This window comes from Lepus europaeus, chromosome 10, assembly GCF_033115175.1.
Source record: "Lepus europaeus isolate LE1 chromosome 10, mLepTim1.pri, whole genome shotgun sequence".
In the NCBI taxonomy this organism is placed as follows: Eukaryota; Metazoa; Chordata; class Mammalia; order Lagomorpha; family Leporidae; genus Lepus; species Lepus europaeus.
This window is the reverse complement of record NC_084836.1, coordinates 105,940,493-105,966,541: the sequence shown is the minus strand read 5'-3', so window position 1 is coordinate 105,966,541 and position 26,049 is coordinate 105,940,493. Positions and strand designations below refer to the sequence as shown.

General features: G+C 46.9%; 1 protein-coding gene across 3 annotated transcripts in view; it reads right to left on the bottom strand.

Annotated features, from left to right (window-relative positions):
* Positions 1-26,049, bottom strand: part of DHX35 (DEAH-box helicase 35) — a 72,504-nt gene that overhangs the window by 16,260 nt on the left and 30,195 nt on the right. For all 3 annotated transcript variants that reach the window (XM_062204198.1, XM_062204199.1, XM_062204200.1), the window contains exons 9-17: positions 20,988-21,100; positions 20,100-20,196; positions 19,110-19,268; positions 14,839-15,049; positions 10,498-10,622; positions 5,965-6,019; positions 3,068-3,163; positions 1,853-1,947; positions 70-147 (exon numbers count right to left, since the gene is read on the bottom strand). In XM_062204198.1, the coding sequence (XP_062060182.1) occupies positions 70-147; positions 1,853-1,947; positions 3,068-3,163; positions 5,965-6,019; positions 10,498-10,622; positions 14,839-15,049; positions 19,110-19,268; positions 20,100-20,196; positions 20,988-21,100 (1,029 nt within the window). The remainder of the gene's footprint in view (positions 1-69; positions 148-1,852; positions 1,948-3,067; positions 3,164-5,964; positions 6,020-10,497; positions 10,623-14,838; positions 15,050-19,109; positions 19,269-20,099; positions 20,197-20,987; positions 21,101-26,049) is intronic.

Sequence of the window (26,049 nt, the reverse complement as noted above, 5' to 3'; positions counted from 1 at the left end):
GGTCCTCGCTCCCGGAGCACTGGAAGCGGGCGGGTGCGCAGAGGTTCCTGGGGAGCGCGCTGTGCTTACTTTGATAAATGCTTCATACACATTGAGCATGGTGAGGTGGTCGCCCTCCTCCACAGCAAATTTTCGGTGCATTCGAATCTAAAAAGAATAAGGTAATAGAAAGAAGCTGACTCCCGTGGGAGGCAACACTGCAGGCCGAAGAGCGCGTGGCTGCAGATTCAGAATGACCTGGCTCGCACCTTCCAGCTCCGCCACATCCTGAGAGACCTCACGCTGATCACCTCACTTCATGGCCTCAGCGTAAGTCAGGAAACGAACCCGTCTATCACGAATGCTGTGGATCAGGGTACTTACCTGGCCAGAGAATTTGGTAAATGTTAGTGTTCTCGTCTCCCTCCTTCTCAATCTATGTGGCACCATCTCTGTCAGAAGAACCCCTCCTGGTCCACAACAGAACGGAGACTCCAGGAGGGCAGGGTAGGGGGCTGACTGTCTGGCACAGGCCAGACTGAGTACTCCTAAGCTACTACTGGCTGCACAGTCCATTCAGACCCCATCCTTGAACTTTTCTTTCTGTAAGACCCTGGCAACGCTTTGGCCCCCCAGGTTGAAGCAGCAGCATCTACCATATATACGCAAGTATACAAACATCCTTGTTGACTTCAGAATTCCACCTTTGACCCAAACACCACCTAAGCAGTTAATCGACCTTCCTTCCACCTCTTCATTCACTCGTCCATTCAGAGGTATTTACCGAGCACCCACTGAACACTAGGCAGTGTTCTAAGCATTTGAGATAGAACAGCGAATAAAACTGGTGGGAAAAAGACAGTGAAATAAATAAATGAGTAAAACAAGCAGTGTGTCAGACGGTAAGAAGGACTAGAGGAGAAAGAGAAAGCAGGGAGTGGAAATGGGAGGAGGAATTTGCTGCCATTTCAGACAGAGGGACCAGCAGTCCGCTTTTCTAATCTTTTAAAGTGAAAAAGTGTGTTTGTCTGCTCTGAAGGGGGATTATTTAAAAATGCCACTTTAAAAAAAAAAAATAGGAAACCAGACATCAGTCACGGAAGCAGGAAAACTAACCTGCAGCTCCACAACTGTCAGAGATCACAGCAACCCACACAAAAGGCTCTCTGCCCACCGCACACCCAGCTTCACCCCCTGTGCCCGTGACTGCTGCTTCTCTGGCTCTTCAAACAGGAGCTGCCCCGGAACTCGCCCTCCACCTCCCCCTGGCAGCACCCCTCACGTCCATGGTGCTCTCTGTATCGTGATTTTCCCTGCACAATCTCTCTGGTGTTCACGCCCCTTCTCAGCACTGATGCCCATGCTCTAGGCAGGGCCTGGGCATCTCTTCAGCTCAACACCATCCTGACACAGTGTGGTACCCAGAACTGGCCTGCTGTGGTCAGGCACCTGACCCCCTTTTGTCTCCAATGTGCCTACCAGGGTGTCTCCCAGAGCAGCCTGAATGACAATTTTCCTGATGGGAACCAAGAAGTCAGTAGTGCAGAGGTTAAGGTCTAGGGCTAAGAAGGCTGTGAAAGCCAACTCCTCCCATTCTGGCTGTGCAATCAGGAATGACGTTACCTAACCTTTCTGTGCCTCCACCTTTCAACTATAGTGACAGGATCTATACCTCCCTGGTTTCTGGTGAAGAGAAAATGAAATGATGCATGTAAAATGCTTGGCACAACGTCAGGCACACAGTAAACACTGACAGTGTGAGCTGCTACTGTCTGCAGGGCTCTGTCTTCAACAGTTTCTGGGTAGCTTTAACAAGTAAAGCCCAAAGCAAATGACACTGGAATGATTGGCTTGGGGAGAGAGCTGGACTTACTGCGTGAGACTTCTGGTTTGAGGGGACCACAAATACATTCTGGATCTGCATCATGGCCGCAATACTTAGAATTTCCTGAGAACAGCCAAAATTTCCTGTAAAACAAAAACCATGCTTGATGGAAAACAGACACACAAAGGAGTGATGCTGTCTTCTTTGTACTATACCGTCAACCAAGAACATTTTTATATAGCTTAATTTTTAAAATTTGTAGTTTTGAGTACAAAAATATTTCACCTGGCCAAATGGGATATCCTGTGTGGGGCGCAATGAACAAAGTCTGAGAAAGGAGCTGCTATTCCACCTGCCATTGTGATACCACAGGGCTCTTACTGCAGGCCAAGGTAGGGGCTGGACTGGCCCTGTCACCAGGCAGCTCAGCTCCACATCTGCCCTCTTTGGCGAACATTCCAGATACTCGGCTTCAGATATGAAACTGAAATCTATGCATATGAAGGGTCTTCAAAACATTCATGAAAATTCATGAAAAATTACTTGTGGTTTTCAAAAATTCTTTGCACCAAAATAAACTTATCTTTTAATTTGATTTTAATTACATCCTTATTTATTTATTTTTAAAAAGTTTTTATCTATTTATTTGAGAGTTAGAGTTACAGACAGTGAAAGGGAGAGACAGAAAGGTCTTCCATCCCCTGATTCACTCCCCAAATGGCTACAATGGCTGGAGCTGCACCAATCCGAAGCCAGGAGCCAGGAGCTTCTTCTGGTTCTCCCACACGGGTGCAGGGGCCCAAGCACTTACACCATCTCCCACCGCTTTCCCAGGCCACAGCAGAGAGCTGGATTGGAAGAGGAGCAGCCGGGACTAGAACCAGCGTCCATATGGGATGTGGGCACTGCAGGCAGAGGATTAACTCAGTGTGCCACAGCACTGGCCTCAGTTAATTACATCTTTAAGGTAGTCAAATTCAGAGACAACAAGTGGGATGGTGGCTATCAGGGGCAGGGAGGAAGGAGAGAGTCAGTGCTAAATGAGCTGAGTTCCAGTGGGGAACTCAACAAAAAAGTTCCAGAGACGGACGGTGCTGGTGGCTGCACAACAGGGCAAATGGACTTAGTATCACAGAGCTATACTGGAAAAGAAGTGAAAATGGTAAATTTTATGTTTTCTATTTTTGTACCACAGTATGTCCTCTTGCCCACCTCCTCCAACAACCAAAACACAATCAGTGTGAGCTGTCAGGCTCCACCCACCTGACTCGAGCAGCATTTTGGCAAACATGGGATTCAAAGGAAACTCGGCTATCCTCAGGCCTAGCGGTTCAGTGAGGTGACAGTCTTTGTCCAGACCTGCCGTAAAAACAAAAGAAAATGGAAGCATGTACCACTGTGTAGGAGGACGTACAGCTGCTCAGAGTACAAGATTGTGCATGCTAAAAAGAGAACCCAAAAGATGACTCGTGCACTATCAAACTCAGTGACACCAGAGTGCCATAACATTCAAAGAACTATCCGCTGAGCTCTTGAAAACCCAGTCTAACGGCTTCTATTCTAAGGAAATGCCCTGCAATCTGCTCAGTTCCCCAGCCTCACTGTTGTTACCACTCCCCAGCCCTGCTCTTCCCAAGGCCCAACAACTACAGAGCCCCAGATACAAAAGCTGTCTTCCTCCAGCCTGCATCTGCCCTGAACCCCAGGACACCCACCTGAGACTCCGCCACTGCCCCTGCTGCTCCCCGGTCTGGTTCTTCCTCCATGCCCAGGACCCAACACACCAGAAACATCAGGAGGCACCCTGTGCTTTCTGCTCTCCTCAAACCTCGTGAGCAATGCCCAGGCCAGCAGCCCTGAACCTAACCCTAGTCCAGACTCTGGTGTCAACACCAGACGCCGTGTTCTGCTGCCATCTGAGCGCTTTCCTGAGAGGAGCAGCCTCCTTCCGTGTGCTGCCTTCCCTCCTTCCCTCTCGACCACTTGGGCTCCCAAGACCCCTACGATGTAAACTGCGGTCAGACTGATGAACTCAAGTGTCGAGCAACTCAGGGGAGGGTGGAAAAACTCCCTTCTCCTCTGCTCCAATACAATCACCTCTTTAAAGGTGGTAATGCACTTTGAAATGAAGTTAAATTGGAGATTTAGAAGAATAGGAAATACCTTAAATTTTGTTCTGTTTGGAGGAAAACTAGTTCAAATGAAAAACTCCAATACAGACAATGTTCTCTCGTCCTCATTACAGATTATCCCAGGAAAACTCACATCCAAACACCTACTGTGTGCTTGAGAACAGGGGAGACACCTGTGTCAGCACAGTCCGGGCAGATCTCCTGCAGGCCCAGCTAAGGCCGTTCCATCACTGGACATCTCTGCAATCAGTGACTGGCTACTGCTTCACGGAGAGGACTCCCACCTCACCACACGTAGGAAACTAACTCACAGTGGTGCGTGTGCACACACACAAAGTAATTCCAAATGGGACACAGACCCTGAATACAAGAGCCAAAGCTATAAAACTCTTAAGAAAACCTAAAAGTAAATGTTAATGACCACTGGTTAGGCAATAGTTTCTCAGACACAATACCAAAAGCACAAGTCTCTCACACACACACATACACGTGCGTGTGCGCACACAAACTATACAAAAACTTAAAAACGTTTGTACTAGAAACATCAAGGAAGTGACAAGCCAACCTACAGAAAGGGGAGGAATACTTACAAGTCCCATATGTGATAAGAAATTTGGACCCAGAATAAAGAACTCCTCCAACACCATACAAAAGGATAATATCCCAAATAAAAGTGGGCAAAGGATTTAAATAGGCATTTCTCCAAAGAAGATATACACATAGCCAACAGACATATGAAAAGGTGTTCCACATCACAAGTCACCCAAGAAATGTAAATCAAAGCCAGGAGATACCACTTCCCAGCTACCAGGATGGCTTTTACACAAAAGACAGACAACAGCAGGTACTGATGACAATGCGGAGAACTGGGACTCTCACACACTGCTGAGAGGAACATCCACCAAAAGCTTACATGCTTAATACCGCGCACAGCAACATTATTTATAGTAACCAAAAAGTGGGGACAACCCAAATGCCCATCAACTAATGAATGGATAAAAATGTGTGACAGATCCCTCCAACGGAGTATTATTCAGCAACAAAAGGAATGAAGCAGCACACAGGCTACTCACGGACAAACCGTGGAACACGACAAACCAAAGCGGTGTGTCATACTATGCGATGTAAGTGACATGTCCAGATTGGGTAAATCAGCAGAGACAGCAGCAGGGAAACGGCTGCCTGGGGCAAAGGGGGTGCACGGGGGAATGGCAGCAAGTGCTAATGGGTCCGAGGTTTCTTTTTCTGGGGATAAAGGTGTTCTCTGAGGCTGTGGTTGTGACTATACCAAAAGCCACTAAGCTGTACACTGTCAATGAGAATTGTATGATATGTGAATTATACTCTATTTAATAAAGTTGTTTTTAAGGGGGGAAAGCAAATCTTATAGAACAAAACTTCTACTGAAACTTATCAATGATGTGGACATTATATTCACTTACATTCATTATATTCACCATTCACAAAGCGACAGCGCTTCCTGAGGGGGTAAATGCAGGATACGATTTTCTCTACCTGAGGGTAAACACTGCTATTTTCAAACAAGTGAGCAGAGGTTCCTCTCTAACATGTTGTCCTTGCCCAAACAATGCTGCAACTTGGTGGCCTACCCATTCCCCATAGGGAACCTCAGGACTGAAATGAAGGGGACCTGGAGAGAGAAACACTGGGCCCCAGATTTCAGGACGTGGTGGAAGAAAAGAGAAAAAGTCTGAGGAGGTGGTATCTGATATACTGGGAGGGAATCGTTGGTCTCTGGATGCTGGATGTCTCTTAGGAGTATGGCCTGGGGACAGTCATTAATAGCTACTGATGAACTGCTACACTTTATTAAAGTCATTGTCATAATTGGTCTTCATGTACTGTTAGTCTAATTATGGTTCCAACTTCTTATTTCAATGAAGAGTGTCATTAAGAGGATAATCTGTATTGACAGAACCAATGCTCCTTCTGTAGATTACTAAGAGCCTCAGAGTGATGGCAATTCACTACTGTCACACAGAACGGAGTGGAGAGAAACAGACGTACCTCCCAGAGCATACAGTAACTCCAAAGCTTGCACCATCGACTGTGCTGGCGGGGGCTGTAAGAAACATAAGAATCCTCCTCAGGCAAGGGACAGACACGTGAGCACTTCCTGCTCAAACCCTTCTCCCTGGAGCGAGCCCATCCCTCCCAGGCTCCGTGCTTCTGCTGGTGCCCGTAGCACCTGTGACATGTCCTTCCTGGCCTTCTCCCAGCTTTAGCACAGCTTCACCATTTGAGCTCAGCTAATCAGCCATGTCCCCCTGAAGGCCCCCTGTCCTCCTCTCCATCAGAGGTGATGGGTCTCCACCTTAAACTACCTCCCCATTTCTCCGAGCCTTCCTGGAACAGCTTAATGTTTACTTCCCACTCTCAGCCCCCACCACACTGGGAGCTCCCAGAGACTGCGGCACTTGTGGACCATTTACCTTTGCATCACCCGGCACCCCACTCCAGACCTTGCCTGTGGTGGGTTAGTAACACGGGTTGAGTTTGAATTTCTGAAAATAATGGATAATGCTAAACCATCCGGAGTTAGTCAGAGCTGGCATTGTGACCTCTTAGCCCCTTCTTGCCTTCCACAAAGCCTTCCTGAGTGCCTGCTAAGTACCAGGCAGGCATCATTATTTTCTTCTCTCTCTAAATTGTTTGGTTTCTGATAAGCCAAGTAATAAAATCACAGGGCTTTTCAAATTCTGTAGCTTTTTTCCTAAATGCATTCACATAACACACACACTTCAAGCATCATGCTGTTTTAGCTCAATTTTTAGATGACAGAAGTGAGTAGCAGGAAGTGAAAGACACTTGAGCAAGCTGGTGGCAAAGCCAAAGGCTGAAGTCAGGCCTCATTTTTTCCACTCTACCTCACCCACTTCGTTTGCCAAGGAACAAAGTCAAACTTTCGCCTCCCACATCTTTCTCTGCAAAGAGGCAAAACACAATGGCTAAAAAGAGCTTAAACCTTCAGGGGATCTTTTATACTGAGATCATATGAGATTACAGGAATAGCAAAGTTCTGAATTGTTTTAAACAACCTCAGAACACAACTAGCAAGTGTAAAACTATTTTTTGAGATACTGATCTATCTCTTTTGACATCTGTTTTATCTCAAGTGTGAGGCTTTCACATTTGTGATCTAAGTACTACTCATCTGTATCTTCCACAATGCTGTACATCAACAGTCAGAGGATGCACTTCCTCTATACTTGTGTTAAGCACGCAATTGTTTTCTGGGGGAGGGGGATATTTGTTTATGCCTTCAATTCACCTTGTTTACCATCACAAACGACATTAGGGACTTTACTGACTGAGAATCCAGGCTTGTCACAACATACCTATACAGCTGGGCTTAAAATAAAGAGCTAAAATTTAAGTGTTTAAATCATTAAAAATTCTAGAAAAAAACTTCAATGAATATGCCTGACTGCCCCAACTCTGAGAAGAGCCTCATTCATACCAGAATGACTGCAGAGGGGTGGGCATTTGGTGCAGTGGTAAAGAGGCTGCGTGTGATGCCCACACACCGTATCAGAGGGCCTGGGTTCGAGGCTCCACTTCTATTTCCGGCTTCCCGCTAATGCACCTGGGCAGCAGCACATGGTAGCTCAGTAGTTAGGTCCCTGCCACCCACTTGAGACCCAGCTCCTGGTTTCAGCCTGGCCCAGCCCCAGCTGTCTGTGGGCATCTGGGGAGTGAATCAGCAGAAAGAAGATCTCTCTCTGTGTCTGTACTGTCACTGCCCTTTTCAAATGAAATGAAAATAATTTTTAAATGAGTTAAAGTCATAAAGGCAAGGACAGATTTGACTGTGGATATGTTGGGAATGTTTAGGATGCCTGCACATTTAAAATAACAAAATGCAAACAGAAAAATGTTTCCAAGACAAAAATTAGTATCTTTAAAAGACTCTTTTTTTTTTTTTTACAAGATTTTCTCCTAAACCAACTTTCTTTTCCTGGGACTTTTATTTATTTATTTTTTTAAAGATTTCTTTATTTCTTTTGAAAGAGTTACAGAGACAGACAGAGAGCCAGAGATAAAGACAGAGAGAGAGAGAGAGATCTGCCAAGCCAAAGCCAGGAGCCAGGAGCTTCATCCTCCCACGTGGGTGGCAGGGGCCTAAACACTTGGGCCATCTTCTGCTGTTTTATCCAGGCCATTTTACAGGGAGCTGGATCATAAGTGGAGCAGCCAAGACATGAACAGGCACTCAAATGGAATGCCAGCATCATGGGCAGTGGTTTTACTTGCTATGCTACAATGCCAGCCCCTTTTTAAAAACTCTTGAAAAGCATTAATTCTAAAGGGCAAATGACTTAACAATTTAGAATACAAAGTGACCCAATTTTTTTTAAAAATCTTATATGAGATTGGTTGACTTAACACAGAAATATTCGTATGTGTTTAAATCCAATTGAAAAGTGATCCCTGTAAAAAATAAGAATGGGAATAAGAGATGGAGATGTACAATTCGGCACACATTCTCACAGACTTACACCTAAGGGTAAAGCTAAAAATTTGCCATGGGACTCCAAATTCTATTAAGTCAGCAGTTACTAATGCCATCTTACATGTTAAAGTGATCATATTAAGTGTGTAACTGATCATACAGATAGGAATAAATGTCAAAGGGATCACATAAATAAGACCAAGTGTCTGCTAATAATAATTGATAGAATTACAAAGGAGAGCCGGCACCGCAGCTCACTAGGCTAATCCTCCACCTGCGGCGTCGGCACCCCGGGTTCTAGTCCTGGTTGGTGCACCGGATTCTGTCCCGGTTGCTCCTCTTCCAAACCAGCTCTCTGCTGTGGCCCGGGAGTGCAGTAGAGGATGGTCCAGGTGCTTGGGCCCTGCACCTGCATGGGAGACCAGGAGGAAGCACCTGGCTCCTGGCTTTGGATTGGTGCAGTTGCGCCAGCTGCAGCGTGCTGGCCGTAGCGGCCACTTGGGGAGTGAACCAATGGAAAAAAAAAGGAAGACCTTTCTCTCTGTCTCTCTCTCTCACTGTCTAACTCTACCTGTCCAAAAAAAAAAAAAAAAAAAAAGAAAAAGAAAAGAAAAGAAAAGAATTACAAAGGAGAGCATGATCTAACATGGGAAGCAGGCCACACAGCAGACTCACAGAATGACAAGTGCCCTAAATTAACACTCTGACCTCGGAATCAGCCCTTACGGCATTTGGATCTGGCTGAAAAGCCCATGAGAGCATCTCAGGCATGGAAAGCCAAGACACTGTGGCAAAAAAATTATCTACACTAAGGATCTCTGTGAGATCCCAGTGGAAAGAAGGGGCCACCAAAGAAGGAAGTACCTTTCTCTGAAGGGAGGAGAGAACTTCCACTTTGCTTATGACCCTATCAAAATACTGATGGAGTCCGTGGACTCAAAAGGCTTCCATAGCCTTGACAGCTCAGGACAAGAGTCTCAAGTGATCACTGATGTGATAAATAAGAGTGTCAATTGTTAAATCAACAACAGGAGTCACTGTGCACTTGCTCCCCATGTAGGACCTCTGTCCTTAATAAGCTGTACTATGAGAATTAACAGTAAAATTAGTCTTTAAATAATACTTTATACTTTGTGTGTCTGTGTGGGAGCAAACTGTTGAAATTTTTACTTGGTATAGAGTTAATCTTCTGTATATAAAGACAATTAAAAATTAATCTTTATGAAGAATGGGATGGGAGAAGGAGCAGAAGGTGCAACAGCTTGGGGGTCAAGGGCTAGTATGGGGAAGAACCACTATATTCCATATATCTATGAAATTTATATTTATTAAATAAAAACTTTCTAAAATTAAAAAAAAGAGAACACTTAGGTTCACACTCAAACCTAAGAAAAAAGATAATAGCCTTCCTCCTCCCATCTGCCCCCTCCCTCCTCCTCCTCTCCTCCTTGTGGACAATCAAATTAGCAAAACTCTAAAAGGAAGTAACACGGCATGCGTGACAGGAGCACCCTGAGTTGGGCACTTCCACGCTGTGACGTCCACAAAGCATTCCGGCCGTGTATCAAGAACCTGCAAGAGGACTACGTCCTTCAGCCCAACAACTCCATCCCAGAAAGCTGCCTCTGGAAATAGTCAGAAACACCATCAGCTGCCAGGGTCTTCCCTGCAGCTCCACCTAAGCCCCCTGGCTCCCCCACCCGGGGGACTCCTGCATCCAGGCCCATACACCTGTAACTCTCCAGCCCTCCTAACCTGGTGTAATCTCCCTTGGTTTCAAGTTTCACCTTAGCCATGACTAACTGGCTGGGGGCCCCTCCTTTGTCTCCCAGAGCACTGGCACACTGCTCTGTCATCACCACTAACCAGTTTCCATCCCCCAGCAGTCAAGAGCAGGAATTATGTAAGAAAAGGAATTGTGGCTGCCTTGTCTGGTCATTTTCCCCCATACTGTGCACAGGGAAGAAAAGAATGACTGCACGCCCTGCCACTCTGTCCCACTTGGCCCTGATGCACCCACTATCCCCCCCCACCCCACACACACACACATACCGCCAGCTCTGGACAGCACATAAGGCAGGACTTACCGACATGAAATGGAACCTGAGGACGTTGTCAATCCCCAGTGCCTTCAGCTGCAGGATGACGGGTGCCAAATTGCTCCGCTGCATCTCAGGAACAGTGGATTGAGGCAACTTGTCAAAGGCTTCCTCTGAGGAGGGGAAATCAGAACTGTTTGGATCAGATGTGACAACCACGATGCCAAAGAGATAATTCCTTCTCTACTTTGAACAAGAGGCCCCAGGGTTCTGAGACCCAGTCAGTACACAGGATAGGATAAAAAGCTGTTTCTACAGTTAGGAAAGATCATTGCATCTATAAATACTCTCGACAAACATATTTGAACAAGATACCTGTATAAAGGTTTGTCCTTTTACTTTTGGATGTTGTTTTTTAAAGTGCTTGTTGTCAGCAAGCACTGAAAACACTAAACCAAAGTAACAAGTATTTACTGAGTCACTAGTGATGCCCACTTACCACGATCTCTGATTGGGCCGCACTAAGTCAAGGAAGCAACTGCTCATGTAAGCTGAGAAGTCTCAAAATAAACCCCCAAAATGGCAATGAGAACACGACAAATGACCAAATCAGATAAAGAGCAAGAGTTGTCCAAGCCTAACTTTTAAAATCAGTGAACCAAGCACACAGTGTCACACCCAGAATCGAGCACTGACCCAAACAGATTAATGAGTGCTTGTGTGGCCCATCAGGAACAGAGGTGACCTCAAACAGGAAAAAGCACAAGACACAGAGATCCTGAGAAGGGAGGAGCGGTAAAGAGGGGAATCCAGGAGGCCTTTTCAGGAAAGCCAGAAGAGGGTTGGGAAAAATAGAGGGAGGAAGAGATGAAATCGCTTTTGTTGTATTCAGAAAGTGGGGATTACACAGAGAATGACCCCGCCAAATCCTCCCACATCAGTCAGCGTCTGAACTAATGCACACCCTCTATAAACAACACAAGGGTGCCCAACTTCCGTGTAGATCATCAAGCTTCAGGTGATGAGAGAAAAAAACAAACCCAAACAAAAGGTGTCAGGAAGAAAGAGCACTACCACTGAACTTCAGAAAAGCTTCTTTTGAGAAAATGACAACCAACATTGTGTGGACCGACTGGCATAAATCGCCAAATGCATGGATCTCATGGAAGGTTCTAGATGAAAGGTGACAGCAGTGGTGCCAAACAGGGTTCTTGCCATTTGGGGCAGGATAACCACATTCTCCCAGGACACTACCACCCAGGGGAGAGGCCAGGCTATCAGCTGAGCGCACTGCCCTGCGAAGAAGGTGCTTCCAAAGACATCAGCTCAACTCCCCAGGGACTCAGGTATACTTGGGCCAGAAGCTGCAGGAGCCACAGGCCAATCCCCTCGAGAGCTCCAGTGACCTCAAGGGACCAAGGAACAAGGCCAGAAACAGTGGCCACGGTGGAGGAATGGCCTAGGTTGCTGTGAGTGAGGCCTGGGAAAGGAGTAAAACCCAGCTGCAGGACGAGGGCACCCGGGGCAGCTTTGTGAGGCAGCAGCCACTTGAGGGGAGGCTAGGGATGAGAGGACCCACAGACCAGAGAGGAAACAGCCCCAGGGAAGGTATCAAAGGTAGGTGTGGTGCAGGTGGGAAAGCAGGGGCCATGTCCAAGAAGAGCACAGTCCAGCGGGGACGCAGTGCAAGGTTGGTGTGGGCTATTAGCCAAAGCAGACGAGCAGAGGAAAAGTCCTGGAGGGTTCTGGAAAAATGTAGGCTCTAAGCAGGGTGTTGCACCTCCAGAAAGCTCAGCTGGAAGCCTACGGGCTGGGCACTACTGTACTCCAGCCCCAATGCCACCAGAATGACCTGCGCTAAGGGAGTCAGTGGCCTTTCACCCAAATCCACCTGCCTGTCTGTAGCCCACATTCTATGAACTGATGTATGTGGTACATGAGACGACGCTGCCCATTTCCTCTTTAAAAGGAACTTGAGCTCCTTAAAAAGTTAAAATACAGAATTACACACACGATCCCAAAATGCCCACAAGAAATAAAAACAGGCACTCAAGGACATGCACACACACACATTTTCAAGGCAGCAACATTGACAACAGACAGAAGGTAGAAACAGCCAAATGTCTCGCAACTGATGAATGAATAAACAAACTGTGGTTTATCTACAAAATGGAATATTATTCAACCACAAAAAGGAATACAGAACATGCTACAATAAAGATGGACCTTGACAATACTATGCTAAGTAGAAGAATCCAGAAACAAAAGAACCTGTATCGTAGGATTCCATTTCTATGAAACAGCCCCCTAGAGACAGAACACAGACTGGTGGTTTCCAGGCTGGGGGCTAGGAGAACGGGAAGTGATTGCTTAATGAATAAGGGGTTTGCTTTGGAATGACAGAAATGTTTTAAAAGCAGATAGAGGTGGTGCTGCAGAGTTCTGTGAATATAATAAATGCCACTGATTCGTTCACCTTAAGCTAGTTAATTTTATGTTATGTGAATTCACTGCAGTAAGTTATTTTCAAAAGGAAAAATATTTTGAAACTGCCCCTCCTCTGCATGTCAAGGCACTTGTTAACCCTGGTTCTCCTTTTCCACTCCAATCACTTCTCCCTAGCATCTGCAGTGGTTGCTCTTTCTTCTGTGGCTGGCTTCTGCCTATCCCCTCCTTTACATGCACGTTCCACACCCCCAAGCTCGCCTCCAAGCACAGTCGCCCCTCATTGTCTGCAGCGGATTAGCTTCAGGACCTCCCCCCCTGCCAGGATACCACAACCTGCAGATGCTCAAGTGTCATATTTACACACAACCTACACCCGTCCCATTTACTTGTCATCTCTAGGTGAGTTACAATACCTAATACAACGTAAGTACTATGTAAACACCTGTTATTCTGCATCGTTTAGGGAATAATGATAAGAAAAAAGTCTGCATACATCTTCGTTCAAGTATTTTTAACCCGAGCTGAGTTGATTCCATGAATGTGGAGCCCACAAACATGGACAGTGAACTGAACTTGTGAATTCCATCCCCTTGCCTGGTTTGCTAAAATCTAATTTCCATCATCACCCTTCCCCTGGACAGCTACCAAGAGATTAGGATACCAGCCCCCCAGCAGATAAACGGGCCTGCTCTCTGCCACCCAGGCTCCCTGTTCTCTGTGGCAACCATACCGTACTATAACACCCTGGTCTACCTCCACCACCAGACTGTCAGACCATGACTTACCTATCCCTGGAGCCCCCAGTCTTGGAACCATGGCTGGCATACAGCAGGTGCTCTGTAGCACTTGCTTAAAGAAAGTCAAATATTGAACAAGAACAATAATAACCAGAAAGCAAAGAGGTCAACAACAGAGCTAAAGCCTCCAGACTGGGTAAGTGGCTGCAGATAGATACTGGACAGAGGAGAGAATTAACCACATCTCGGAAATAAATGTGGACATCTGGGGAAAATCTTGGTATCACTCTTCACAAAAGAAAAATATAGAAAAAGAAAGAGCAGCTCTGGGTACAGCATTATCTACAGGTAAAGCCATATTCAAGCTAGGAGCTTAACACGGTGCAGGAGTTTACCAACTATCTGCTTTCTGTGAGTAAGTCTCAGCTCAGCAAAGATGCTCTGAACCAGACCTAAGAGCGGAATCCAGACTGAGGGCCCACAGGATTCAGCAACCTCAGAATAAGGGAACAGAACACTGAGCTAAGGGAAAGGTAAGAAAAACAGGAGCTGGGACGCTGGGACTCTGAGCCCACGTTACAGGGTCACTCGGCTACTGGCAGGCCTAGGCCCAGACGTCAGGTTAGAATACAGATGCAGGCCGGTGCCGTGGCTCACTTGGCTAATCCTCCGCCTGCGGCATCGGCATATCATATGGGCGCTGGGTTCTAGTCCTGGTTGTTCCTCTTCCAGTCCAGCTCTCTGCTGTCGCCTGGGAGGGCAGTGGAGGATGGCTCAAGTGCTTGGGCGCCTGCACCTGCATGGGAGACTAGGAGGAACCACCTGGCTCCTGGCTTCGGATCAGCGTAGCTCCAGCCGTAGCGGCCATTTGGGGGGTGAACCAATGGAAGGAAGACCTTTCTCTCTGTCTCTCCCTCTCGCTGTCTGTAACTCTACCTCTCAAATAAATAAATAAAAAATATTAAAAAAAAAAAATACAGATGCAACAGGTAGTAACTCAAGGGCTGGTTTCGACCAACAGGGAGTAGCAGCAAAGGAATGCTGTGTTTAGAGTAAGGAAGGCAGTGGGTGGACTGCATGGGGTCCTGGGAGGGAGGGCTGGATTTTATGCTAAGTTCTGCCATTAGGGGAAGTATCTGCTATGTTCTACACCCACCTGACCATGAGAAGAAAGTCAGAAACCCTTCAGGAAAGCCATACCAACCTGTATAAAGGCGGTAACACTTTCCCGAACGGTTGCGCCCACCACGTCCTGCTCGCTGGTTGGCTGATGCCTGGGACACAGGCACCACCACTAAGCACTCAATTGCTGTCCTGGGGTTGTAGGCCCGGAGCTTCACGAAGCCACAGTCGATCACATACACGATGCCGCTGATGGTAATGGAGGTCTCTGCCACGTTCGTGGCCACGATCACCTAAGTTCCCCACAGAAAGAAGAAAAGAAGAGAAGTCTTACTCTTTCCACTTTGAATAAACTGTTAACAATCCTAAAAGACTGAATGGTGGCCGGTGCCGTGGCTCAATAGGCTAATCCTCTGCCTGTGGCGCCGGCACACTGGGTTCTAGTCCTGGTCAGGGCGCCGGAATCTGTCCCGGTTGCCCCTCTTCCAGGCCAGCTCTCTGCTATGGCCCGGGAGTGCAGTGGAGGATGGCCCAAGTCCTTGGGCTCTGCACCCGCTCAGGAGACCAGGAGAAGCACCTGGCTCCTGGCTTCGGATCAGCGCGATGCACCAGCCGCAGTGCGCTGGCTGCAGCGGCCATTGAAGGGTGAACCAACGGCCAAAAGGAAGACCTTTCTCTCTGTCTCTCTCTCTCACTATCCACTCTGCCTGTCAAAAAATAATAATAATAATAATAATAATAAATAAAAATAAAAAAGACTGAGTGGTGCTTCCAGATTTGAGAATCTGTCAGCAAGTTTGGGACACCATGAGAACACAAGCTGCAGGGCCAGGGTATTGTGGGTTTGGATTCTCCCTAACCCTGTGGACAAATTACTTAACCTCCTGAGCCCCCAGGGCTGCTGAAGGGATCAAATAAGATGTATACATAAGGGGCCAGCGCTGTGGTGCACTGGCCTGAAGCGTCGGCATCCCATATGGGTGCTGGTTCAATTCCCAGATGCTCCACTTCTGATCCAGCTCTCTGCTATGGCCTGGGAAAGCAGTAGAAGATGCCCAAGTCCTTGGGCCCCTGCGCCTGCGTGGGAGACCTGGAAGAAGCTCCTGGTTCCTGGCTTTGGATCGGCACAGCTCCAGCCATTGCAGCCAATTGAAGAGTGAACCATTGGAGATGGAAGACCTCTCTCTCTCTCTGCCTCTCCTCTCTAGGTGTAACTCAGACTTTCAAATAAATAAATAAATCTTTAAAAAAAAAAAAAAGATGTATATATAAGGCAATTGGGGCTCAGAACTTGGGACATGGTAAATATTCACACACTCCAGGTAAATCAGCATCCTGCACAGGTACATTCACTTATTTGTTCACATTACAGCTATGTCATTCCTCAGTCCTCTCTCTCAGGGAAGTGGTCTCAAGACACCTTGGGCACCAAAATCCACAGATGCCCAAGTTTCTCATGTAAAAAGCTACAGTATTTCCAAATGGCCTATGCACGGGCTCCCGTAAGCTCTAAATCATCCCTTGATTTCCTACAATATAAATGCCATGTAAATGTGTTATGTTATCTAGGAAATGATAACAAGGAGGGAGGAGCCTTGCTCAGTTGGGACACATCTTCAGTCCTAATTGTTGAATCCATGGATGTGGAAGCTGTGGATACAAAAGGCCAGCTGTGCTTTCTGAGGGGCTGCACTTGGCCAGGTGCTGCTCTAGCTCCTGGGGATACGTGAGGAACACAGACAGGGCCCTCGTCTCCCAGTTTACAGCATGAGCGTCTGGGGTGGAGATGTGGTAAAAAGAAACAAGTAGATAATTTCAGAGGGACAAAATACAACCAAGTAATACTGGTATACAACGATATAGCAGACAACATGTACATTATATGCTCTAAGAGGATGATAATGGGGCATGCTGCTTTCAACCACATGGCCAGGGAAAGGCTCTCTGAAAGACGATTATGAGCGGAGGCCTGAGTAACGAGCAGCAGCCAATTCCACTCAGACACAAACAGGAGTAGCAGCTCAAAGTTAGGAGGTACAGAGCACAGATTAAGTACATGAGGTTGCAAGGAGAGGCCGAGGCCTCTCACGTGTGCTCTCTGAAACTCCTGGGATATTTGGTTTGTATTCCAAGTACACCAGGAGCTGCTGCTGTGGTTTCTCAGCATCAGAAAACATGTATATACACTGAGAACTCTTCACAGGCACTCTACGTCTTATTGATCATTTGATCAAACTCATTTTGTAGAGGTCAGCCCTGCGGTGCAGCGGATTAAGCAGCTGCTTGGGATTCCAGCATGCCATACCAGAGCACTGGTTTGAGTCTGTGCCCCTGCTTCCGATCTAGCTTTCTGCTAATGCACCCTGCAACCCACGTGGGAGACCCAGAAACAGTGCTGGGCTCCTCCCTTTGGCCTGGGCCAGCTGTCACAGGCATTTGGGGAATGAACCAGCACACTGAAACACACTTTCAAGACTAACACTGTGGCACAGTGGGTAGAGATGCCACCTGCAATGCCAGCATCTCACATAGGCACCAGTTCATTTCTAAGCTGCTGTACTGCCAGTCCAGCTCCCTGTTAATGGTCTGAGAAAAGCAGCAGAAGGTGGCCCAAGTACTTAGGCCCCTGCCACCCACATGGGAGACCCCTATGAAATTCCCAACTCCTGGCTTCAGCCTGGCCCAGCCAGGGCCGCTGCAGCCATCTGGAGAGAGAATCAGTAGATGGAGATCTCTCTCTGTAACTCTGACTGATAAATACATAAATAAATCCTTCAAAAAATGTGCTTTCTCTCTCTCCCTGCCTGCTATCAAGATGAAAACAAACACTGCTTAAAAATCATTTTATAAAATGATCATTTTAATAAAATCTTCCTAACATTTTTATGTATTTGAAAGTTAAGAGTTTATATCATAAAACCACCTATCTAAAAGTTACTATTACTTTTGTTTTACAACTTCAAAAACTGAGATTTGAGGTTAAGTAACTCAGTGATGGAAGCCAGGCCTGCTTGGCTGATTTGAGTTGCCCTGTCCCTATGGCCAAGACTCTGGGCCCTCTTCCAAGTGGTCTGAAGTTGGGAGTGGATTCTCAGACTGTCCCTCGTCTACTTCATTTTCTGCCACCTGTTGATAAGTAGCAACTACAAGCTAACTTTGAGCATTTCTCATCTAATGGCAGAGAAAAGCATATTAAGGCACACAAAGGTGAGGGACAGGAGACGAAGAAACAACAGGTAGACTGGCTGCCTGCTGGCTCCTTCTAACCATTCTTCCCACCACACCCTACCTCACCCCAATTTCAAGGCTAAATATTTGAAAGCCACACCTTAAATTAATTGATTTAAACTTGGCTCTATAGGCAAACTGATACTTAAAGCAAATGGTTTAGCAATCACGGATAGTGACATCTATTGTTCCCAACTGACCACAATCCACCAAAACAGTCCCATAAGCCAAGGTAGTATTGTATCATGGGAAATATTGGGCAGGGAGAAGAGAAACAAAGAGAGTCACAGGCTCTGATAAGTACGGTCAGAGGGACCCTTCCGTGGGGCAGGTTTAAGCATGTTCACAATATTTATTTATTGTGTGTTCTTAGATTTACTATACAGAGGCATGAATCTAACATTCTCAAAAGAAACCTTCCCGTTTACTAAGTTTTACTTCAAACAAAAAAAGAGCGGGTGCCGTGGCTCACTTGGCTAATCCTCCATCTGCGGCATCCCATATGGGCGCCAGGTTCTAGTCCCAGTTGCTCCTCTTCTAGTCCAGCTCTCTGCTGTGGCTCGGGAGGGCAGTAGAAGATGGCCCAAGTGCTTGGGCCTGTGCACCCACATGGGAGACCAGGAAGAGGCACCTGACTCCTGGCTTTGGATGGGTGCAGCGCCGGCCGTGGTGGCCATTTGGGGAGTGAGCCAACGAAGGGAAGACCTTTCTCTCTCTCTCTCTCTCTCTGTAATTCTACCTGTCAAATAAAAAAAAAATTCCAAACTCAATCTGAACACAGAATAGTGATTACCAGAGGCTGGTAGAGGTAGGAGGGGATAGGAATTTAGATGACAGGCAGCAAAGTAGTCCAACAGAAGGAGCAAGTTCCTAGTGTCACACAGCTCACCACAACCCAATTGTACAATATATACAAGCTAGCAGAAGGAGCTCCAGACTCCAAACACAAAGTAACATCAAAAGATATTTGATCAGGACACACTGTATACATGTAATAAAGTATTGCACTGTATTCCATATCACATATAATTACGTATTACTAAGAACTTCTTAATCCTTCTAGGACATAACAAAGGGGCACTAACAGATGGCTGGGAACACTCGGGGTCATCAGAACAGCCTCACCTTTCGGACGCTGCGTGACACCCTTTCAAACACTTTCATCTGCTCAAACGAAGGCAGCCCTGCATACATGGGGAGGACCCGGAGGTGTTTCTTCATGCCTGTACGTGCAAGCGCCCGAGCCTGCTCCATCAGCATAGACACAACGGTTTCGACCTCTTCCTAAAGAACATTGACCCGGGAACCAAAGAAACAGATCAGTTTTGAGCATGTCATTTTATTCTACTGAAAGAAAAGGCAAGTTAAGCTCAGGAGTTTAATTTTGGAAAGACTGGTAAATGTCAGAGCTGTCACGTTCCTCTCCGGGACGATATATAAACAACTGCTATGAACAATGTGCCAGTGGAGTGACAATCTGCAACTGTGATATCAACTCCTAAACTATCTGCAAAGAGTTCCCAATAAATGACAACAAATACTATTTGACTCAGCTCTTATGTACCGGGGCAAACCAGTCATCTCATGCACACAGACAAGTTGTGGCATATAAAATTATTATAAGCTCTCCCCAGCAGAGATTACTGAACTGTGGAAAATGTTTGCAGTGGAAAAGATGATAGCTGGAGGGTAGTTCTGAACATGCTACAACCATGAGTGAGTACTTGGGATTGCCCCATTGTTTTTCTAGTCACGTGGCCACTGACCACCTCTAGGATGAGCTAGAAGTGTTGACTGGGGAAAGGTACACGGCGGCAACACACATGCAGCACAGTGCACCAAATACAACGTCCACACCCTCAACTACCCACTTAGGAATCAGCTAACAAATTTTAAATCCATTTAACCCTCCAGAGAGCAGGGGCAGGTGCTGAACACTTTCAGACCAGCTAGTCAGATAAATGACATCGACCCAAACAAGTTTTCATTCAATAAAGTAACCCCAAAATATAACACAAAGTGAGATAAGTGGCTGAGTAGAGTAACAGGGCTCTGTATCTATCCTGGTGCTGCCTTAACAAGTCTGTTCACCACTGAGAGGTCCCCGGGCATTACCTGGCCAGTAAGAAACGCTAATATGTCTCCATCTGCCTCTGTCTGATGAATTTTCACCACAGTTTCCACAGTTGACTTGATATAATCTGGAACAGGACTGGAAAGACATATGGGATACATTCATCACCAGAATATGCTTGTTAACCAGATCATTTACCCTCATGATCCAGCAACAAAGCCTCACAAAAGTTGGCTTAGGCCTGCCCAGCAGGTAATTAATACAGAGATACATGAAATCATTTTTTTAATTCTCTTTTACAATGCAACATTCAAAAATATCCAATAATTACATCTTAACTACTATTATTTAGCTTTATATGCAAAGAAACATAAGTAATACACACATGTAAACAGATGTGTTACTTTTAACATGCAAAGATGCTGGGCCAGTGAAAATCAGGAGTTGTACTCCCAGGACGGAATCCCACTCTTCCTAGCCCAATTTTTTCCAGCCAGAACAACTCAGAAGCCAAGTTCACAACTCTCTGGATTGTCTGCCACTAGACCAGGCTTCCAGTCTTTGTTTGCCCAGTGACTAAATACAGGAACGAGGATGGCTTCTTTCTTGTCCCAGGGCGCTCCCCCCAAAAATGCCAAACATGGCTTCTTGCTAAGGATCCAGAGAGCTGAGACCCAGATCATGGAAACCAACAACACCGCCCCCAATGATAGGTGGCTTTGTAAACCTCAGGTCTGAAACTATCAAGTCCCCTTCCTACTCTGCTCTCATGGACATCTGCACATCAGAACATTCAACCGGTGACAGGAGACACAAACACGCTCCTCCCCTTCACCCTTGAAGCTGCAAGCACACGCAGCTCCCTGTCATTCTGCACAACAGGCCTATTTTACTAATCCCTCCCAGCAAGGATTCAAGCCTTATCAAACCTGTGAAGGTAAAAGATATCCACTGGGAATGTTCGCCCTTCCACTGTCAGGATCACACATGTATCCCGGGCTGGGTCACTGGTTTCATTTTGATTAAAGAAATCTCGAAATTTCTGTAAAAAAAAAAATCAATTCTTTATTTCTCTAAAAAATGTTCATAGTTATTCATTAAAAAAAAAAAAACACTAAAATAAAACGGATGAGAAGAGAGGGTGGCAAGGATTAGATATGTGCAATACAAACCAATGGATGCAAAACAATTTTTAAAATTCACATATTTCTTCTTGAAATGATGGAAACCACATTCCAATGACTCTTTATTGAACCTCTGATAAAATAACAAAGGTTAGATTTTAAGTGTGTTTAGTAATACACCTGAGTTAACACATAGTTATGGTATTATTTATCTTATTACTATCCCCTGTATTTTATAGAACCAAAGGCCAGGTCAAAAGCTGTAATTCAAGTTTAATACAATTAAGGCAGGCTGATGTGTAGCTCTAACCCAAGAGCACAGACAAATCTGGTGACACATGATTATAATTTATAAAGGAAACTTCCCTTCTGTGAACACCAGGTATGTTCCTGGCACTGCAGTTACTGACACATACAAGTAACCACTGTGACTTTCCAACAGATTTTAGGACACCCGAAGGCAGGGTCAGTAGCTTCTCCAGCCTTATATGTCACACAGGTGTCACACACGCTCAGAATGGGGCAGGTCTGCTGCAGTGTCAGACCCTGCTCTGACACTCCCACAGTACCTGGTAGGAGAAGCCGCTTTTGGAAGTTTCTCCCAAAGAGGTGGCTACATCGCACTCAATGGCACTTAATCACCAGATCTGCAGCCCAGAGAGAGGCAGGGACTGTGAGTTCCGGCCAACGAGGAGGAAGGAGACACCACTAAAGACCCCATCTTGGAAGATATGATCGCAAGCTGCCCAGAGAAGCCAAGACTGAGAAGTGCTCAGTGACAACACTGGCAGGTGAGTGAGCAGGAGACAGGGGACAGAGACACTGTGTGTGTGTGTGTGTGTGTATGGTGGTAGCGGGGTGCCCATTATCTGATTCTGAATGACCTTCCAACTAGATCCAGTCTCCCTGAAGCTTGGCTCTGCAATTGTCTGCTCTGCTTCCCTATTTGCTATCTTTACAAAACAAGCCCACCCCTGCTGCTGGAAACCCAGGAGTCCAGGAGCCACATTAATGAACTGCACCAAACCCAGAGTGAATGGGCTCGAGGGGTACTTGAGTAGACTGGTTTTAACAACAAAACACTAGGATGCTCCACACCAACCTCAAAGTTGTGTCTAAAAGGAGTAGGCATGGACAAAAGTGCCTCACACAACAAGAGTCCTCTGTGCTGTGCCCCCCTGCACACAGCGCCCCCTCTTCATGGTCCTCTGGGGGAAATTTCCTTCAAGTCACTTCTGCTGCCTTCCTGCACACTTGTGAAATGCACAGCACAGGGGCAGACGTGAGGCACCAACAGGGGAGAACAGAGCCCCCCACAGACCCATAAAGAGAAAACAGCCCTGGGCAGACAAACCCAACCAGAGCCCTACACGAAACAAACCGGAGGCAGATGACCAGAAAAGACCTGCAAGTTACAATCTGGAGAATGAAAGGGCAGGAACCACGGCTCTCGGGGAAGCACTCATGGAGGCGGCAGGTCCCCTGACTGAGCATTAGGAACAAGGGGGATCATCACCGGCTGGGAACGGGAAGTTGCCCTCAGGATGACAGCAGAGCTGGATGAAGACGTAGAAGGTGTTCCTAAGAGAAGAGACAGCCCATGGCCACACCACTCTCTACCCTGCGAGGTGCAGGGAGGTTCAAAGCAATAATGACAGTCCCTGGCACAGGTCTAGCCTGCAATGCGACTGAATACCTGATGGCAGTTCATGCCTGGATGCCATCCTGAGGATGGGCATGTCACCACACCTGTGTATGGACTCCAGGCCCCAGGGCCATTTTGGAGAAGGGCATCAGAGAGGAGCAGCTGGAGGTAAGGAGCCTAATGTGGGACGCTGTCACAGGAGCTCAGGGGAGAGACAGCTGAAGCATTCCAGAGGCACAGCCGCCAGCCGGGACTGGCAAACACTGAGTGCTTGGACAGAATCCCTCTGGACCAAAACTCCTAAAGCAGTCCTGAATGCTCCCTTCATACAGACATGACAAATGAGGTGAGACCTGGTGGTTCCTGATATTATCACTGCACACGCTACATGTATATGGAAAGGTCCCTGAACCCTGCAAATACATACAATTACTATGGGTCAATCAACAATAGAAATAGAAATATATTTTAAAAGAAAAAGAACCTTTCTGAAGTGATGGAAGTCTTCGGCTTACGGACTACGGCCCGTGAGGAAGGACTGAGAGTGGGAAGCAGCGAGCTGCAGGCCTGTGGTCTGGCAGTCTCTGGCACACAGGGGCAGTCAAGACTGCCACCAGCACCAAGCACCAGCTTCCTCAGGAGCATGGGAGGACAAGCGGCCAGCAAAGGAGTGCAAGCAGAAGCCACCAAGGAAGAAGGAGAGCAGGCAGAGGGCAGGACTCCAGCAGCTGCATGGGAAGGAGGACGACTTCCAGAGCATTTGAGATTTTAAAGCCACGCAGACTGGGAAGAGGAGAACGCCCTGATAAGTCTGTTCGACTGGATGGCTAACCCGAGCAGCTAAGGAGTAGGTGCTGCCAGACGGCAAGGACAGGGTTAACTGCGATCCCACGCTCCTCTTCATTTGGAAATATAAAATACACATAAAAGCAAATAAATATGAGCATCAACAGTGCAGGAAGCTTGAGGCAGAATCAAGAAACTGGGAGAGTGGGGCCAGCACCGTGGCCTAGCAGGAAAAGCCACTGCTTGCAGTGCCAGCATCCCATATGGGCTGTTCCACTTCCAATACAGCTCTCTGTTATGGCCTGGGAAAGCAGTAGCAGATGACCTGAGTCCTTGGGTCTCTGCACCCACATGGGAAGCCCTGGAGGAAGTTCCTGGCTCCTGGCTTTGGATCAGCGCAGCTCTAGCCATTGTGGCCAACTGGGGAGTGAACCAGCAGATGGAAGACTTCTCTCTCTCTCTCTGGAGAGTGAATTGAGTTCAACACACATAGAAAAGCAGAGTCTGAGTTGGCCAAAGGATGTGGCATCACCCAGATGTAGACTTACGGCGAGACCTCACATCACAGAGGAAGGGCCCAGTCTGTGAAAGGAACTTCAAGTGGTGTGGACATTTGCGGCAGCTTCTTCCCCAGAAGAAGCTGACCTAACACGAGGAGCAGGCTGCCGCAGCCATGTCTAACCAGCACACCCACCCCGGGGCCAGCCTCCCTTAGCCCAGCAGATCAGCCCAGAGTGGGAACCTGACCCCAGCTGACCCAAAGTTCCTTCTCCAGGAATCTGGTAAGAGAAAGCAATCTCTCTAAGTAATGGATTTGAGACACACACAAAAAAAGTGGATGACACCGGTAATCATATTTTCTGCTACGTGAATGAAGTGCATGAAAGAAAAACAGTATCCTGTGACACGATGGTCTGTCCATACTTGGTAATTATACCCAGCCATGCTATATAATTGCTTACTTAATTGTGTTCATATAAACAAAACAGCTAAGCTGCTCGAGGTGACCACCCAACCAGCCCTCATCAAACTGCTTAGCTTCCTTCCAGCCCCAGGGGATGGAAACCATAGCAGGTGCAATCCCATCCCTCTGGACAGCATGGAATTCTTCAAAGACCCAGCACCTGCTGAGGGTGAATGTTCAGTCCCCTAAGCCTCTAGCTCATAATGCAACCTGAGCCACCCCCTGTGCCATGCCCACACAATCTTCTTCACTCATGCCCTCCTCAGCCCACTCAAACCCTTCTTCCCTACCCCCTCATTCACATGAGAACATGCAAACCACACCTGACACAGGCCTCATCCATCCACCCTCCCCCTCACACAGGACCAAGTCACATACAGACCTGCCTGCTCCCCTCACAGGGGATGTTCAGGAGGGGTGGGGATGGAGGAAGGAACTGCTATAGCCTCCCAAGGGCCCAGAGGAGAGCTGCCCAAGTGCCAGCAGCCCCGCCTCCCAGCACACAAATACGACAAATCCCTGCAGCCGCCTTTCTCTTAAAAAAATAAAACTTACTTCCAGAAAGTCAGTTCCAACAACTACTACAGGCAGAACTGATTTGTTATATCTCTGCACCACACCAAAAGACAATGAAGGGCACTTGTGAGCAATTAGTAAGTATTAATTTACAGAAATCTAAGAAAAGAATTGGCTATTACAGTTTTCAACACAATAAGACCTGTTTGGAATCACTTTGAAATGTGATTAATAATTTTTAAAAGAGAGAGAGGCAAGTGAGGAAGATAAAAGCGACGCTCGGTGCATCTCTGGTCACAAAGGAGCTAACTGGAGGTGGGGTCACCTGGAGTCCTCAACAGAGCATTCCAGTAGATAGCAAGTGTGAAGGAGATGAGAATTAGTCAAAGGAGGAACACAAATGTCACCATGGGCAGACGAACACAACAATACCCTACAGCCAGGGACCAGGTTAGGCGCACACGTAGGACCTCTCTCGGCCAAAGTGTTTTCTCTAAGCCGTTCTGCATCCCTGAAGCCACAAGGAGGCCAGGAGCTAGGCCCTCTTGACACCATCTGCTTTACAGAACTGGCCTTCTGAGCAGCATGTTCACACCTACCCTCTTCCACACAGCACCAAGAATAATCTTTCTAGAACCCAAGAATCATTAAGTCACTGCCCTGCCTATACCCTCCTATGGTTCCCAACCAAGTGCACAATGGAGTTCATCTATCTTTCCTTAGCTGTAAGGCCTTCCAACATGACTCCTGTCAATCTCTCCACTTTAATCTCCCATTGCTTCTCGTTCAATCAAAATTCATTCCACCCAAGCACCTACGCTGTGCCAGATACTGTTTTAGGTGGAGAATAAACTTCGTGGAGTTTACCACTTAGTGATGAGAGACACAACAAACACTTGGGTATGCAAACCAAGTGAGGCAGTGGTGAGTGCTGGGCACATAGAGCAGCAGAGGCA